The 18,930-nt window shown below is 45.0% G+C and overlaps 1 protein-coding gene across 3 annotated transcripts in view; it reads right to left on the minus strand.

The window, feature by feature from the left end:
* Positions 1-18,930, minus strand: part of NLRC4 (NLR family CARD domain containing 4) — a 214,486-nt gene that overhangs the window by 2,470 nt on the left and 193,086 nt on the right. For all 3 annotated transcript variants that reach the window (XM_069234479.1, XM_069234481.1, XM_069234480.1), the window contains one exon: positions 12,052-12,228. In XM_069234479.1, the coding sequence (XP_069090580.1) occupies positions 12,052-12,228 (177 nt within the window). The remainder of the gene's footprint in view (positions 1-12,051; positions 12,229-18,930) is intronic.

Genomic DNA, 18,930 nt, shown 5'->3' on the forward strand with positions numbered 1-18,930 from the left:
GATTTTATTTTCAACATTAACTAGTGACACAAAGATGCAGAGGCTTATTGTGTATTAGTAATGTGATTACCATAGCTTCCTGTAACATCTGGGGGAAGGCAAAATGCCAGCGGCTTGTGCTTCTTATTACATCAGTAACAAATATGGGTCAAGATCTCATCATATTCTTCTTTATAGAATGCGCCTGGTTAACCATGACTTCCTGGCATGCAGCCTTTGTTCATATCCTGGATAACCCTTTGAATTTCTTCTAAAGTGATTGGACAGCAGATGATTTGTCTTTAAGCCAGGTATAACCATAAAAGTGTCGCCCTAGCTAGGTAGTCACTTACCTCTGGGGCAGCCTGGGTGTTATATCAGCTCCCCACTAGCCTGCTCTGACTACAAGATAGTTGCCTCAGCCCACTGCGAGTAAACAGAATGACCAAGGTTACTACCCTTGACTCTGTTGATTGGTGGTTGCTTGCAAGGACCGGGTCTCTGGTCAGCCTGTGTGCCGCGCCCATCTGCTAACAGCCTTGTGGAGATCGAAGGGGGCAGCAGGTCCTGAGAGGACTGCCTGCAACAGGAGTCCCTAAACTGGCGAATGGGTCTGCAGGCGATGGATTAAACTGGAGTCTCGACTGTGAAGCATTGCTAACACGTCCTGTACCTGGGGGTGAATGAGTGAATCCCCCAACACCCCCAACACTGTCTTGTGGCCTGCCTGGCCATTGAGATTGCTCGCATTTCGTGAATAATACCTGCAGCAAGGACCCGAGGTGCTGCTGTGCTGGACGGGTCATGGTGGCAGGGTGATGCTGCTGATGAGCGGTTCTTGCGCCAGCTGACCCTGGGGCTGAGGTCTGGCAGTTACTTGCAGGGGATAAAGATGCTATGGAGCCAGGGGCTGCACAATCCTGCTGGCAGCCAAGTGAGGATTAGAGGGAGGCAACGATTCCTGAGAGGCAGGCTGGCTGAGTTGGTACTCACCCCAGGAGGCGTGGATGCCTGTGGTTGTCCCATTTGATGCTTCTACCGAGCTGGAAGTTGGACATATTGTGCTCTGGGATTGTGCCTTGTATTTGGGGAGTGACCGGCCACCACCTCTGTTTGCCTACGGCGAATAGTGAAGAGCCAGCCTCACAGAAACTTGCTTTACAGTGGTGCCCTAAATTTTGTCTGACTGACCTGGTTAGTGAGAAAGGGGACCGTCCTCTTCCTGGAGGTGGCTGTGAGGACTGGCCCTGTTGTCTCCCACTATATGAGCTAATAGTGCAGGCTTGCTGCTGGTGGGAGCCACAGGAATGTTGGGGAAGCCCAGTGCCATGAGATCTTAGCTGCAGAATACATGTGAGGACTCAAATAATGACACACCATGTCTGAGAGACCGGGCTGAATGTCCACATGTAGATGTAATTAATACTTCACACGTGCTGCACAGAGGCCCCGGGTAGCGGTGATTAGTGGCAAAGGAGGAGCTGCCAATTGATTGCACCAACGGTGGTGGTGTCTGGCATGAGGGAAGCGGCTTCTGCTGGTGATCAGAACTATCCCTCTACAAACCCCTTACCCCTGTTTTGGCACCAACATGGTGAAGAACAAGGGCCAGAAGGGAGCTTAATCCAACATAATTGTGTAATATACAATACCCGGCTCAGCCCCTTACGATATGAGCCCGGAGGTGCTAAAGAGGGCACTAACTCAAAGGCTCGGACGGTTTGGGGCAGGCAGAGACATGCACTGTGTGAATTATGAGACCAACTAGAAAATCATTCGACACACAGGGTGACGACTGTGGTACATGGAGGGCGATAAGACTGGATGCTTACTAGTGCGTTTGATTAGATCTTAGACCACAAAGCCCCCTATCTTGGCAGTCTGGGACCAACAAGGACTTGCTGTATACACACAGCAGCCAATAAACAATGTTTTTGTGGCCCATTTGCGGAGAGTGTAGGTAGCACCGCTATGGAGTGTGGAGTTACTGCTACTGAGGCTATCCTCCAAGGATCGTGAACAATTGGGGGCCCCAATGAGCGGGCATAAGTTTCTTATTGAAGTGACCGCACTGAAAACGGCCAAGGCACCGTGTGGTGACGGACTTCTAAGAATTTTATAGACATTTTCCTGGGACCCTGGTGGACAAACTGCTTTCGGTATAAGCAGAAGCACCTGAAAAGGGACTGCTCCCTGGCTCTAAGAGAGGGCCTAGTAGTGGTCATACCGAAACCGGGAAATGATCCTTTGGAGGCTAGCTCCTACCTACTGCTCTCTATATTAAAATAGATCAGAAACTCCTTAGTCACACTTTGGCAGCGCCACTGCTGCCCCACCTCCTAAACCTGATCCACACGGATCAGTCAGGATTAATCCTGCAGAGGAATACACTGAGAAACCTGTGCTGGCTGACTCATGTGCTTCATGCGCCCGAAGAAGATAAATCTGCACTTGCCTTTCTCAAAATGGAGCAAGCACTTGATTTGGTGTGCTGGGAATATGTCTGGCAGGCTCTCGATAGGATGTGACTGGGGTGGAATGATACCAACTCCGTAAAATGACTCTGTGCGAGCCCGAGAGCTAGGGTGAGAACTGGGCGGTATATCTCGGCCAAGATTGTTTTGCAGCGGGGCACTTGCCAGGGGTGCCCATTATCCCCCTTAATCTTCGCTGCTGTGATGGAGCCGCTGGCGTGCTGGCTCAGGCAGACTCTTAGTGGGTGGGGCATTCAGGTTGGTACCCCAGAACATGCAGTGTTACTGTACCCAGATGATGCCATGATCTACCTGTGCCAGCTGGACATATCTGGGTGGGTGTTGCTTAACATTATGCAGAATTCTCGAGAATCTGGGTTGACAATGCCAAGTCTGCCCTGTTTCCACTGGGTCAGTTGGCTGGTCTGCCCACGGACCAACTTCCAGACGTGGGTCTGCCCTGGAAGGTGCACAGTATCAAATATCTCAGTATCCATGTTGTACATGGAGAGCGACAGACATACGACTTGACTGTGGATAGAGTAGTATGTAATTTACGCCAATCTTCTGCATTCTGGAACACCCTGACACTATCCCTGCTGAGTAAGATAGCGGTAACTTACATGGTGGGTGGACGTAAGCTTTCTTATACAATGCATTACACGTGGACAGACAGCTGGCGCTGCTGCGCATAGAAGAGATTTGACGGTGCGTAAACAATGAGCCTATTACCCCTAAAGGCTGGCTTAAAATTCATGATGGGGTCCACAGGTTGCCGATCTGCACTACGTTTAAGCAGATACAACATAATATGGTTCATATGGCCTATCTGTTTCGCAAGCGGTTGCACACTATTTACCCCAGCAGGGACCAGCATTGTGCCCGTTGCAGCCCCGCAATTGCAGATTTCCTCCACGTTGTATGCCACTGCCCTGTTATTGTAGCATGCTGGGAGGACATATTGCCTCAGCTTAAGCGTGTGTGACACGGTAGGACGTGCCACGCAAGATAAACCAATGCCTGCTGGAGCTTCTCCCTGACAACCCCCAAAAATATATTAAGTAGGCGATTCACCGTACTGGGGCTCACAGTGGCTAAAAGGAGCATAGCAATTAACTGAGCTCATGACTCCCAATACGGGAGGCCTGGGAGAAAGACCTATTGAAGTGAGCTGGTGCAGAGGAGACACAGTGACGAGAAGCTTGTAGGTGCTCTGCTCTCCTGTGGTGCAATTACACAAGCACTGCAGGAGCCCCCTGAGGGCGACCAGTCTGAAGATAACACACAAACCGGACCGGCAGGGCGAGGGGCTAAGGAGTCCTGAACGCTAGGTAATGAGAGATCACCATCAACTGGAGGCTCAGGTCCTCTGCATAGAAGCAAGGATAATTCCTTTTCCTTTTGTGAACCTTATAACCAAATGGAAGCTAGGGGGACGGGTGTGGGAAGGGGTGTATTTGTTCAATACATGGTCATGAAAACTTGTTTGTGTTCCAGTTGTTGCTTGTACAGCCAGTGTGTTTCTTTACTGAAGCAACGTGTAGCAGCTCATCACTGACAAATAGACGAGTGTAGGTGCCCTTATTGTATATGTGACCAGGATATTTTTCAACCATGTACCACACTGCCCTCATTCCTTTCAAGCCTGCTGTACGGACAAGTGTGACAGCCTGTTGTTCTATGCGGTACAAAATCGCTACAATGCGAAGTATACCATATTGCTACTTGAACATGCCAAAAAAGAAATGTTAAACACATATATCTGCTACTTTATATTGATTTATAATGCTTAATGCCATTTATCTAGAGCCAGTACTATCCAACTTTGTGGCGAGTTAAATTAAGCCTCCCCTCCACTTTGAAGTGACTGTGGATATGCTATGACTCTTGAAAAGAACTCAGGATCGTCGTAATTTAGGCTATACATATTTATGAGTATTCCATACAATATGAGAGATTGCCCCTCTGGGTCCATGACTGTGCTAAATTGCATAAAAAGCAGTACTGCAACGCCTTGGGGGGATATGAAATATGAAGAGAAGAATCTCTCTGTACCCTACTGTCTAAGCCACATGCTAGCTTGGTGTCAGGGAAGATGTGTCGCCTATAAGAAGATTATATCCACATTGTGTCTATTCGGGTATGCAAAAAATTGTCTGCCTTTTCCGGTGTTGTTTAGGCCCCTCACATTCCATGTAATAAATGTGGTCAAGGCAATATTCATAGAACACTAAGGCCCATATTTATAGTTTTTTTAGTGCTGCATTTACGTCACTTTTTGATGCAAAAGCAGCACAAACTTACAAAATACAATTGTATTTTGTAAGTTTGTGCCGCTTTTGCATCAAAAAGTGACGCAAATGCGAAACTAAAGACAGTATCATGTGTCTATCCCAACTTGACAGTGAATTACACCTGTGTAGCACCCTCTCCAGCCTGGTCCTTGTAAAGAACTACGCCACACACAGAGCTTGGTCTAACACATCTTTATTGCTCTGCATGTAACTGCCAACTCAACGTTCTAAACATGAATCTATTCTGCACACTCGAACACTTAGGTCACAGTTCTACAGACTCCATTAGGAACCAAAAGGGTTCTGTCATTGCTACCTCACAAGACAATGCAACCCGCAAACAGCATCAAATGGAACCAGCAATATAAAGATCCTGATCGCATTCCCTTCCTCACTGACTACAACATTTCCAGTGCTTTCCCCCAAAGTAAATCACCAGCTAGAAAGATGAACTAACAGTATTGAGGACAAACCAGTCATAACAGTCATTACTTAGCTTACTGCAAGTGATGGCCAGAGTGTAGATTTGAAAGCACAATTGACACCCACTTCCATTCAAGACTAAATGCATTATGTTACCATGTTAGTGATTGCATGTATTCACTTTGGTTGCTGTAAGTCCATCCAGTCCCCTATGTACAGAATATGGCTGTAGGGGTTTCATTGATATGAACCAATAAAAGACACCGGCACCAGTTCTCCCTTTAGGACAGCATTGATATACCCACAATTGATGCTGCTATCCCACCTACACATCAGCACTTAATGCAGCAACTCTGGTCCAGGATCAGCAAACTCAGCCCATTAACAATGATCCCATCACCCTGTCAAAGCTTAACATGCATGATCATTCGATATCACTGAGGTCTTTGTTCTACATCGTGCTCTAGTGCCCCTAGCACTCCAGGGTCCAGAGAAGAGCTACTTGATAAACACAGACACTTTTAGTAGCTCAAAGAAAATACGAGTCTTATCCTTCACTGAGACTCTGAGCCTGGCAGGGTAGAGCATTGCTAAAGCTATATCCAACCACTGCAGCTTTCTCTGCAATGAATTATTCATTGCCTCCGACAACAACTGTGAATCTGGACGAAAAAGACCGTGGTGCCAGAATATTACATTTCCCTTTTTTCTCTTGCCAACTTCAGTATTGTATTTCAGTCTTTTTAACTCAGGAGCTTGGCTATAATTGGCCATTGCGGGGCTCGGGTGCCGGCTTCGGGGACAGGGAGCGATGTGCCAGCTTTATAACAAAGACCTGTGACAAAATGGACCTGCTAAATATGTTGGTAAGCATTTTCTCCAAATAGGCCTCAGTCTGTCCCATGGCCTTTGATTCAGGGATTCCCAAAATGCATAGATTGCTGCTGGTTGACCTGGCCTCCAGATTTTCACTTTTTATTATTATTTCCAGCTAAATAGCCATACCTCCATGAAGCTTGGATGTCTCTGCAGCTTCATCCTAAACATCAGTGGTACAGTGCTTCACCTTGTCTATCTCTATCCTGGCACTCTGTCTTTCCAGGCACTCCTTCATGTGATCTAGCGACTGGCTCAAGGTATCACTCTTACTGTCAATGGAACCCAGGCTGCCCTTCATTTCAAGCTTTAGCTCTGTCACCCCTTTGTCACACATAGCTTCCTCCTCCTGGTCCTCTGTCATGTCTGACTAGAGGTCCCTGGATTTTTACTTCAATTGTGTTGTTTTCTTTGCCTCAAATGCCAGTCTGGATTGGTTAATATCTGTGTTCCCCATTTTTGCAACACTTTAAACCATCGCCAGGAGGCCAGACCTGGAGAGTCACACCAGCAGCGAGTTACCCCATTGTCCAGACACAATTTAGCATTAAGTTATGATGTTCACAGCCCTCAGACCCACACTTTTGGGCACCAGCACAACAACTCAAAGGAGAAGATCAGTCAATTAGGCTTTGAAAGATTACAGGTAGACCAGAAGATCACGCCTTTGTCCACCTAGCCCATTATGCAGGGACCAAGCCAAATCCGTAGTACAGGATTCAGCTTCAACGTAGAACAGATGCAAAGCAAGTCTGTCACTGAGAAACTACAGCACTGTGAAAGGCTGTATTTAGTGTTCCTGCACCATGCTCACTCTATGTATATTTACGAGCAGCCGGCCTGATCTCTCCAATTGCCAGAAACCTTGACCGGCTGAGGCTCTATCAGGCCACGCCTCTTTGACGGTGGCACTTTCCCCTGTAGTGGCACCAGTCCCCAGTGCAGCGCCACAGCCCAAGGCACCACAGGCTGCATTCTCTGGCCAGCAGGAACAGTCTGTTCCCGTGCAGCTGACAGTCTCTGTTCCGCAGCCTAAGCATTCCGTGCATCTCTATCCTTGTTCCTAGGAGTCGGCTCTGGGATCCAGGCCCTCAAATTTTCACCATGCTGTGACTGCGCCACTACGGCTTGCCAAGGCCTGATGAGTTGGTGGTCCTTCCTTTTGCCTTTTACTATGAGGCACCCATTAAAATCCACTTCAAAAGAGGTGCACCCCGTCCACACACCCTGATCATCAGTTACAGGGTATGTCTAATTATAGGTGAGTGAAACAACAGGATGGTTCTGTCAGATTCTGGCACATAGTGACTCCAGTCTCAAGGGCACTGTTAGACTATGGCCATCTTGGCTGGTGCACTCTGTCGGTCCCCCACTACTGTAATACTATGGGGGTCATTCTGACCCCGGCGGTCTAAGACCGCCGGGGCCAGGGTCGGCGGGAGCACCGCCGACAGGCCGGCGGTGCCCCGCAGGGCATTCTGACCGCGGCGGTTCGGCCGCGGTCAGAAGAGGCAAACCGGCGGTCTCCCGCCGGTCTCCCGCCGGTCTCCCGCCGGTCTCCCGCTGCCCTTAGAATCCCCCATGGCGGCGCAGCTTGCTGCGCCGCCATGGGGGATTCTGACACCCCCTACCGCCATCCTGTTCCTGGCGGTTCGCCCGCCAGGAACAGGATGGCGGTAGGGGGTGCCGCGGGGCCCCTGGGGGCCCCTGCCGTGCCCATGCCAATGGCATGGGCACGGCAGGGGCCCCCGTAAGAGGGCCCCGAAAAGTATTTCAGTGTCTGCTAAGCAGACACTGAAATACGCGACGGGTGCAACTGCACCCGTCGCACCCCTGCAACTACGCCGGCTCAATTCTGAGCCGGCGTCCTCGTTGCAGGGGCATTTCCTCTGGGCCGGCGGGCGCTCTTTTGGAGAGCGCCCGCCGGCCCAGAGGAAATGTCTGAATGGCCGCCGCGGTCTTTTGACCGCGGTGCGGTCATTCAGCGGCGGTACCCTGGCGGACGGCCTCCGCCGTCCGCCAGGGTCAGAATGAGGCCCTATATCTAGTATATTTGTTTATTAGTTCCAGAGTCAGTGCCATTATCAACCCAAAATAGTTTTCTCTGCAGTAGTTAGTCTTAAGCCCAGTTTAATCTTTTAGTGTGCAGCTGCAGACAGCATCAATGCTCTGTTGCAAGTGCTAATATGATCCCTCTAGGGCCACAGCCTACCAATGATGTGGTGGGTGGTTTGGTCAATAATGCTGCTACAGTAACCTTCTACTTCACAATTTTATATGGATGGAATATTAATGTCTACTGTGCCTACTAAGGGGAATATTTATGAAAAGTGGAGCTGCACCTAGTGCAGTGCCACTGTTCTTGCGCCACTTAGCACCCCCCCAACGCTACCATTGTGCGCTGTATTTAATATAATGTGCACCATGGTGGTATTTAGGGAACTAGCGTCAACATTTTTTACGCTAGTTCTGCGCTTTGCAGGATTAGCATAAAAAATGTTGACGCTAATCCTGAAAAGCACCCAGAGGCCCACTGTAACTAATAGGAACCTCCTTTTAACGCCTGCCTAGAGCAGGTGTTAAAAGTGCTGAAAAAAGACGTAAAGAAATCACTTAGATTTTTTTATGTCATTTTTTCAGCCCTCTAACAGGGGAACGCCCCCTTTGCATACATTATGCCTAGCGCAGGCATAATGTAGAACAAAGAGTTACAAAGTGGCGCAAAACATGCATTGTGCCGCTTTGTAAATATGGCAAAGCGTTTTTGGCCATTTAATGCCACATTAACATACAAAATATGACGCAAATGTGTTGTTAGAATGGCACCAGGCCCTCTTAAATCTGGGCCTAGATTTAAGTTGGCCTAGCGCCATTCTAATAACACATTAGCATAATTTATTTAACGATAATGTGGTGTTAGATGGCCAAAAACGCCATGCCGTATTTACAAAGTGGTGCAATGCATGAATTGCGCCACCTTGTAACCCTTTGCGCAAAATTATGCCTGCACCGAGCATATTGTATGCAAAGGGGGCATTCACCCATTAGGGGGGGGGCGAATAAAATATCGCAAAGAAAACTAAGAGATTTCTTTGTGTAATTTTTTTGGGCCCTGTTAACGCCTGCTCTAGGCAAGCGTTAAAAGGAGGATTCCATTGGTTATAGTGGGCCTCTGGGTGCTTTGCAGGATTAGCATCAAACTTTTTGAGGTTAATCCTGCAAAGCGCCAAACTAGCGTCAAATATTTTGACGCTAGTTCCATAACTACCACCATGGTGTGCATTATAATATATACAGAGCACACATGGTGGCCTTGGGGGGGGCGCTAAGGGGTGGAAGAAAAGTGGTGCTGCACTAGGTGCACGTCTTTCCATAAAGATTCCCCTTAATGTTTTAGAAGCATTCATTCCTTTTCAGATCATCAAACATCGATACAGTGCAAGTCAGATGCACTGCCATTGCCAATGTTTGGTTTAATAGATAATATTGCCACTGCAGATTCTTTATCTTTGAAACATCATCAGGAAAGTTTTTATGTGGTATTATGGTGCCAGAGCACTATTTCTCAGAGAACATCATAAATCAATACTGAAACACCAACAGAACAAAATATCGTCTTAGTAAATAACTGGAACGACCTCAAGCGACCCATTTACTTTCTTTTTTCAACCACGAATATTCCCTCTGAACATAATGGTCAAGTTAGTCTGCCTTTATGTGTATCATTGTTTTCTTTTTAATTCCTGTAAAATATGCTGCAGATTCAAGTGCCGCTATAAAATCAAAAAGGTAATGAGAAAAATACATTTCCATGGCTGTGACATACACTTACTGTCTGGTAAATTCCATGAGGGACACTGGGAGCTTCCCAGAGACTAAGAGAGTGTGAGAGCTACTGTTGTAGCAATCGATGATGTACTGATGTTGTCAATGTGCAACACGTCCTACATAAGCACAAGTATTGTCTGTATAATGTGCCAAATAAAAAGTAGGACCATTGAGGCATTAACAGATAACATTTGAAACATGTTAGACTAAACAGCTCACAGATCATCCTCGAGCTACACTCAGCCAAAACACATTTACTAGGGTAAAGAAAATGTACTGGACTGATTTTCTGCTACCTTGGGTTCCATCTAAAGTCAGTGATTATTTGGGTATTGTAATGCAAAAACCTTTATCACTAAATGCCAGTGCAGAAGTTGTTCTCTTTCACCACTATGGTTAGAGGGTGCCATTGGAATGCAATGCTTTACATTTTATGATCCACGGTGCAGATGGGTCCAGAATGCAGACTTGTTTTACTTTCTAGTTCACTGATCTGTTGTACTCAAAAAAACATAGGGTTAAAATGAAACATGCCCTACTTCGGACAAATTAGTGCCCACCGACATCAACATATGTATGAGAGATTGCTTAAATTGGACTGGAGGTGAGGTCCTAAGCAACTTAAGTCTCTTGCTCCCACGTTTGAATCCATTCTGTTCAACAGGGAAAATGAACCGTTGGCCTTCTCATGCACAAATTGCAATCTCACATTTAATTTCCTATTGATCCACAGTGCCTAATGCTATACTATCTAAACAACACCCCCAAACAGAAGAAATTGTGTGGGCTAAATGTCTTGAAAGAGACAAAAAAGGGCCTCGCTGGGTGATTTGAAAGAAATTTTAAAGAAATAATTCAAAGATTCACAGACATTGGCTTTGATAGGTCTGCTCTGCTGAATAAAACTGCAATATAGATCTTACTTAAGTCCTAATTCACGCCTGGAAACCCTTGAACCAATCACTAAATCCCATCTAACGGCCGTTCATGAGGCTCTGTCAAGGTCCCTTATCCTGACACAGTGATGAAGAAGGTTGGTGCGCTTCAATGAATAAACTGCTCATTCTGCACAAGAGTACAATAAGCCAGGATATAATTCCTGTGTCCTGGAATTCAGCAGTGACAAAATTCCTACTTAAGAAATCCTCCCAAGTCAAGATGGTCAGAGTAATTTTCAACAAATTTCACTGCTGCCTTGTCTAAGCAAACTGCTGGAAAAGTTGGCCTTGGGCCAGTTACAAAGATTAGGCGAGGACAATAAGCTGCAAGGCTCTAATAAAATGAGCTTTTTCCTGGCTGCAGTCCCAAGGTAGCGGTGCTGTCTGTGCTAGATGAGCAGCAGGAGCAGGTTGACAAAGTGATGATGGCCCTTTTACACCAGTCAGCTGCTTTCAACTTCATCAACCATAATATCTTGATCAACTCTGGTTGCACCTGAGTTTGCAGCTACTGTACTTGATAAAACCCTTCCAAAAGAGAAACAGCCTGTATCAGTATAAACACATAAACACTGATAAACACCTACACAGCCACAAATCTAAATGCCAATCAATGCATAGAAAATGACAGACAATGACTCATTTTATTGCTTCCTGAAGAAGCCAACACAATTTACCATAATTTTACAATGAAGAGGCAAGTCTAAGATTATCCTGCTTGAGGTTTATTTAGGGATGTCACTAAAATATTGTTTCTTCCTTTTGTTTCCTCTACTTTTGTGTGTTTAAAAGCATGTTTCAGGTCTGGGCCAACTGTTTTACACACTGTAAACAATCTGGACATTTTAAAACCACATTTTATCTTTTGGCAGTGTTTAATTATTTCCCTGATTGGTGAAATGGCTGGCTCATAAGAATCTTGGCCAAAATGTACTATCACATTTGCCCTCAGACACAGAATGAGTAAAACCTTTTGATACATCAGCCTTTTCTCTAAAAAGTCAGTATTGATAGAAGGTCAACTTCCAAACACCCAGGCTTTAAACATTTAATGCAAGGTGTAATGACAGGTACCTGTGAAAAGATTACTGTCACCTCCTATTGTAGCATCCAAGACTGCCAACCCTACACTAGATGAATAACCTCAAAAGAGGAAGCAGCCAGCAAAGTATACCGCATCATCCATGCAGAAGGACAAAGGAAGTGCCATATGTTTTGGAAGTTGTTCATTTCACATACTTAGCTTTATAATCTCAGCATCTTCCAGGTTCCAGTTCCGTAGACTTAGTTTTTGAAGCTGAGGCATATGTTCTAGCAGCACCAGCAGTTTATCCAGGCAAAGAAGGACATCGGGTCCAGAGGGAAGCTTCAGGGTTGTCATCTGTGTTTTACTTTGTAGAATTTGCAGACTGTCAACTGAAAATAGAACTTGGTTAGCATCCTTCATTTAGGGACAATGCACCATCTCTATGGCACTAAGTGCCATTTTGGTTGCCCTATCCCAGCTGTAATATGCATTTACCCCACTCCGTCACCATGAAATGAGATGTTGAAACTGAATATTAAAATAAAAGTATTTACTTACCTGTATAGCCCTGTCCAGCTTTGGGCCTGAAACAATTCCCCTTCTCTTTTAAAAAACATCACTGCTGTTGTAAATGCCTCCTATCAAACAAAATCAACACAGAATATCTGAAGCACTATCATCCCTCTCTTTATGAAGAAACCGTTGTAAAAAAACAAAAATTCTGGCAAACTGCCTATAACAAACCTGCCACTTTAAATTCTTCTTCATTTAATGTACCTTGTGGTCTCTAAGTTTTATCAGCCATCCAGCAAACTGTACTCCCCTCTGAGCTAAATTTATCAGCCATCCAGCAAACTGTACTCCTCTCTGAGCTAATTTTGGACCAGAAACGACCACATATCAACACAAAAAATATTCTCTCAAAACCTCTAATGAGCGGTGTGTTGCAAATTGATCATATATCAATATGCAACACAAAAATACATTTTTTATAAATAATCCTCATAATACATCTCACAGCAATTAAAAACAAGTTTTTATAATACAGCAGTAATACATTTTACTGAGATGCTATAACAATAGTCATTTATTCCCATCCCAAAAAAAGGAAAAAAATTATCAAATTGTTGAATACTAGTACAGTGTAAAAAATTGCCCTCTGATGAGCAGGGGTAGTTCTCTTTGTGAAAAGTGGTCTCTTAACTTCAGACAGTGAAAATGCTTTTGGCTGTGTATACTGGACTTTTTTACTTACTTTTATTTAGAAAGTTTGGGATTCATTTCCTGATTATGGCTAATTATTTATCTGCTTCTCTCATTACTACCTGTCATCCATTTACAAAGGAAGTGATATCATGGGCTTCCCACCATAACCATCTTAAAAGAATAAACCAGACAAAAGGATTTCATTTCCCATCGTCCATATGCACTGGAAGTGAATGAAAATTTGCCTAGCTTTCGTAAAGGAAAGTTTCAATTCTATTAAGGACGTGGAGGCGAGGATTATGCTTTATCTCTCTTCACTTTAATTGAATCGTAAACTAACACCAGCCATTTTATTGACTAGGAAAAAAAAAAACAAAAAAAACTACTGTTTCCAGAACACTAGATAACCACAACAAGTCCAACATCCAGTCAGGTGACAAAGTCCTCCAGGTAGTCCTTCATTGCTGCCCAGACTCCCCTCTTTCTTCACGTAAATCACACCACAGACCACATTTTGCGTGTCCTGTTTTAAACCATCAAATCCTATGAAAGCATAAAATTGTAAATGACTTGTTGGAGGGAAATCCTCACAAAGTGATCATAACAATTGTAAACAGTGCATTTGAGATATTTAAGCATGATCATACTGAGTACATACATAACTTAACAACTGCCGGACAAACGCCACAACCTATCAATTCCCTTTTTAAGGTCTTTCATTACCTTGGCCAAGAAGGAGGCCATCTTGGGATCTATATCTGGCGGCAGTGGCACCTTTCTATTCAGGTAGTGGTGAGGGCATTCATCTCTAAGGTGACTGCGTGCTTCATTCTCTAAGGGGTTGCGAAGAAGACTGCCACATACTTTGCAACCGTATCCTCTGGGACCCACTCTGAAGATCTGGGATGAATTATGTTGGCAGGATTTAAAATATGTGATGCTACCTCTGGATTGGGATTTGGCTCAGGGGTAGGGCCCCTGGGTCTTGATGGAGCTGCTTCTTCACCAGAGTCCCCCTGGGAATCCCCTCCATCTGGCTGGTCCGGAGACACTGGCTGTGAGGGGTCTGGGTATGCACTGGGAGGTTTGGCAGGGTTAGCCGGTGGAGAGACCTGGGTCCAAATTGACTTTTTAATTGCACAAACGCATTGTGATCCACTCCTGGGTCACCTTTCCTCTTGGGGGCTGGCTTCCACCAAAACATCATGGGCCGGGGCTGTGGGTCCCTGGGCTTCTGGCCTGGGCATATCAGGCTTTTGTAGTTTGGTGCATTCATGCACTATATTTTGTGTGTGGTAGTGCTCTAGGGGCCCCAAAGCCTCACTGATGTCTGGAAGACAGAGGCATCGACAGCCTCATAGAACTCCTCGTCCCACTGCATATAAGAGAGAGAGATTCCTGCTCATTGTAGGTGCTCTTTCAGCTCTGCCTTGTTTATGTCCTCCAAAAGGGAGTGGGGAGACTCGGGGAGTGGTGCCTGGAATAACTTTAGTTGTGAAGATTGAGGCACTTAAGGTGATCTAGGCCAGTCACTAATTCAACACGAGCATGATGAGGGCACTGGGGAACCCAGAAGATATTGGTGTGCCTGTGGTCACACAGTTTCAGGGGCTGAGCCCAATGAACATTCTCCCTGTATTGATAGATGGGCTTACCTGGGAACTGTTTCCCGAATCCGGCATACTCAGCTGTTAATACGGACCCCTCGGGCATCAAGCATGAATACAGACCCTGAGGGAGTGATGGGTTTTAAAAGGGTGTGGTGGAGTATAGACCAGGTCGTTACCCAGTTAAAGCAGACAAGGCTACTGTGGCTCTGAAGGCGTGCGCTTGAATCTCTCTGTTCTGTGAGAGACGAGTGGCAGAGACACAGCCTACAGAGCCATCTGGCGGGTGGTGGGATTCACTGTGGTGTCCGCTGTCAAGTGGGTTGAGAGTTGGGTGAGGACAGTATAGCGTTCTTGCAACCTTGAGTAGGAATTTATAACAGAAGAGCCTGCATTAGTGAAAAAATGCAAGTTTGCCAAAGCCTTTTAACAGCTATAAAACACATTTGAGCATACAGGCAAGAAAAGAGACTTAGCTGAGGCAGCGAATAAAGAGGAAGTCTGGACAGCAACGAAGGATTACCTGGAGGACTCCCATCACCTGACTGGATGTTGGACTCCAGTGTTCTGTGAACAGTCATTTGTTTAGTCTTCTTTCTTTTTCAAGACAATAAATTGGCTGCTCTTAATTTAAGGTTTGATTGAAGCGGAGAGATAAAGATAAAGCATAAGCCTTGCCTCAAGTCTTGACATAGAGTTCACTGGTTTCACACCAAAATAGTTTTTAAAAGAAGAATCTAAACAACTGGACTTAATTTCCCATCATTCATCTGCACCAGGCGTCCCCAGCAAAGGGCGGGCACAAACAAGAACACTGACTTATGTAAATAATATTATAAATAAACTTATGTGCCTTATCCAGTACCTCATAAAGCCACTCCCCATACTCACATCCAAACTTAGATGACCCAAATACTTGGACAACGCATTCACACAACACATTCACCCAGCCTCATACACATCACATTAACTACGAACTAACCAAAAACACAGTTAAACTCATGCTCATTCTGAGGTACTCCATGCACCAGATATTCTACATCCTTCATCCCACAGGCTACAGCATCCAATGCATGGATGGTGAATATACGAAGGGAGGTGGTCTTGCGGTCATCCATAAGTCCGCTTAGTCCTGTACACCAGGCAAGCAAGTAACACTGAACTCCATAATGCTGTTGGTATGCCATTCCTCACTATCGTGATACTGAAGACACCACCTTCCATCTGATCTACAGAAACACCTGGTAGAACAAGCATTTCATTTATGAATATCAGAACTCCTCACCACTTTATTCATGCAACATGCCCACACCACCTTCTTGGGTGACTTCAACATATTAGACAATTCAAGATAAAAACAAAATAAGAGGCATGCTCCTCACCCTCATTGACACACTGAGATGGTACAGCATGTCACACAAAACCAACATGCTCCAATTGCCATATCCTTGACATTGTCTTCTCAACATCATCCACAATCCAATGCAAACCACCCACATCCCTGCACTAGAAATACCTCTTTGACATCACTATTCCACTCCTCAGTATCCTACCAACAAACAGAGGACAAACCAAAAGAGAAGACCATAGCTTCAGATCCTTGAAAAACTGCACCAAAGACGACCTAATGCTTGTACTCATCCATCATCCTATCAACTTCATGTCTAACACCAACACCCTTCTGAAAAACGTTTTTGGAAAACTATGTGAAGGCTTTTGCTTGCACTAGCGTGCTATAATTGGGAAACTCTGTGCTGGTTGTCGGTCAAGCAGGGGCTGAGAAAAAGAGGGGAGGGGGTCCCAAAACATGTTTTCTCCATGTTAATTTCTATAGGGATTTTGAACAGAAATGGCGGTGGAACCACTGGACAGATTTACACCAAATGTGGCAAAAAGCTAGCTCTTGGTCCAGAAAGTGACCTTTTTGTATTTAGTGTAAATCAATTCAGTAGTTTTCTAGTTATTAAATGAAAACCAAATTAGTATATATAGGGACATGGATCCTCCTTTGATACTCCACAGATTCGGAGGAAAAGAAAGGCCCTGATTGGCTGACCGCAACATGACAGAAAAGTTGCAGCCACAATTTTGTTTCTTGCATTGCCTGGGGGGGGGGGGGGGGGGGGGGGGGGGAGAACAGTGTAAAAATATATAAGGGGTCAGGAGACAGGTATCCTGACCCAACAGGACATGAAGGGGTCCCTAAGGGACCCCTCATGCGCAAAAAAAAATCTTTTTTTTGGCCGATCCTTGGATTAAAGGATCCTCCTTGGATCCTGGGGAAAAGCAAGGGCCTGATTGGCTTGCTGCAACCTTAACATGTGTGTTACAGAAAAACATAGAAATTCACTGAAAAAAACAAAGGTTACAGGGACATTAGTTAGGTTGACATTTTAACCATACAAACTATAGAAATTTGGCAGTTATAGTTAGACTTATAACTTGTACAGGAAAGTAACTTTGGGCAACAAGTTATAGTTTCTTCGAGTAAGTCTATCTACAAGTATTTGTATGGGTAAAACGTAAAAACGTCAACTTAGCTATAATGTCCTTGTACTTTGTTTTGTCAGTGAAATATATATATATATATATATATATATATATATATATACACACACACACAAACCCTACTGGCAGTCAACAGTAGGTAGTTACTGTTAGGACCTTGTTTCCATTGAAGAAGCGTTTTTTGACTTGCTTATATCTTTGGTGTCGTTTGATGACTCTTTAGGCAATTTTCCAAAAAGAAAGTGTATTCTTGTTGTACATGGAAAGCTTCAGGGTGATCCATCAAGTGGGGCTGAGAAAAGGGGAGGGTAAAAAAAAGTGTGTTTCCCATGTTAATTCCCATAGACACTTTAGATAATCCTTCAGCTTGACCCACTGGATGGAATTACACCAAGGGATTGATTACAACTTTGGTGGTCCCACCATGGAAGTGCTAATTCTGTGGGGAGGCCACCACCGCCATGCCGGTGGTGTCCCCCCTTACTGTATTACAATGTTCTGGCCGGGCTGACTGGTGAGAACATTTTATTACAAGGTACTGGCCTTGGCTCCCTTAAGAGAGCCGAGGTCAATACTTTAGCACCCCAGAACCATCGGAATGTGCACTGTCAGCAGACAGTGTGCATTCCAATGGTGCTGGGTAGGGGGGCTACTGTACTGCCATGCCATAGGCCCCCCTTTTAGCCATAGGATTGGGCAGTGCAGAGGCATGGAAAAGCTGGCGGAAAGTGGGGTTGTAATCAGCCAGGCAGCGCTGAGTTCAGCACCACCCTGGCTGGTTACAATTCCAGCCGCAGTCGACCGATCGAGAACCACGTTCCCAGTGGAGATGGCAGTCCCCTAGCAGGTCTGCCCACCTGAGTTGTAATGTGGCAGTCAGGCTGCCACAGTTGTGCAAGGACCGCCAGCCTGGTAATGAGGCCCCAAATTTGGCAGAAATGTAGCTTTTTGTCTGCAGATCACGCTTTTTATTATTTGGTGTAAATCTGTTCAGTAGTTTAAGAGAAATTAAAAGAAAAACAAATGTGTATATATAGGGTTGCGATGACTTCACGAATACTGCTGACTTTGTGCAGAGATCTGACTGACTGCCAACACTTCAACCAGGAAGTGTTGGGAGCCTTTTTGACAGTAGGCTTCAGCTGAGTCTCAAAAACAAATAAATGAAAAAAAAGAAAAGAAAAGAAAAGGGGGCAGGGTGAGTTTACCTTAACCCCTAGCCTTGGTGCAGGGGAATATCCGCAAATGTAGCATTGAATTAAAAAAAACATAAGCACAGTCTCTGGTGCTTGTTATTTCTGTTTAAATTATTGCCACCAAGATACTTAACACATTTTAAATTATATTTTAAAAAACCAAAAGCATCAATGAAACAGAGGGGGCTTTTATTTGAAGTTTCGATAAGCACAAAACTACACGCAATAGCTCATACAATGCAGATATGAAATGCATTATGTGAGAAACAAGATTATCATTCATCCTTGAAAATATCTGCTGGTATATCAAAAGGGCATTTTCTTTCTCTGATTGATAAAAATGTGGTAGCAAGTGACTCTGTGCACAGCTAATGAGACTGATGCATGCACCGTGCACACACCTCCTACCAACGGTAAAACATGCACTCCCCTGCTCTGCCGGCTTGTGCCCTGCTTTGTAAGTAAATCATGACTGTCAGTATGGTAGCAGCCTGATTAAAGTTCAAGGGTTTATAAATCATTTAAAAAAGAACCAAATTACTCTTTTTCCCTAGTTGATCTGATTGGACCCCTA

Source organism: Pleurodeles waltl, chromosome 5 (assembly GCF_031143425.1).
Source record: "Pleurodeles waltl isolate 20211129_DDA chromosome 5, aPleWal1.hap1.20221129, whole genome shotgun sequence".
NCBI lineage: Eukaryota > Metazoa > Chordata > Amphibia > Caudata > Salamandridae > Pleurodeles > Pleurodeles waltl.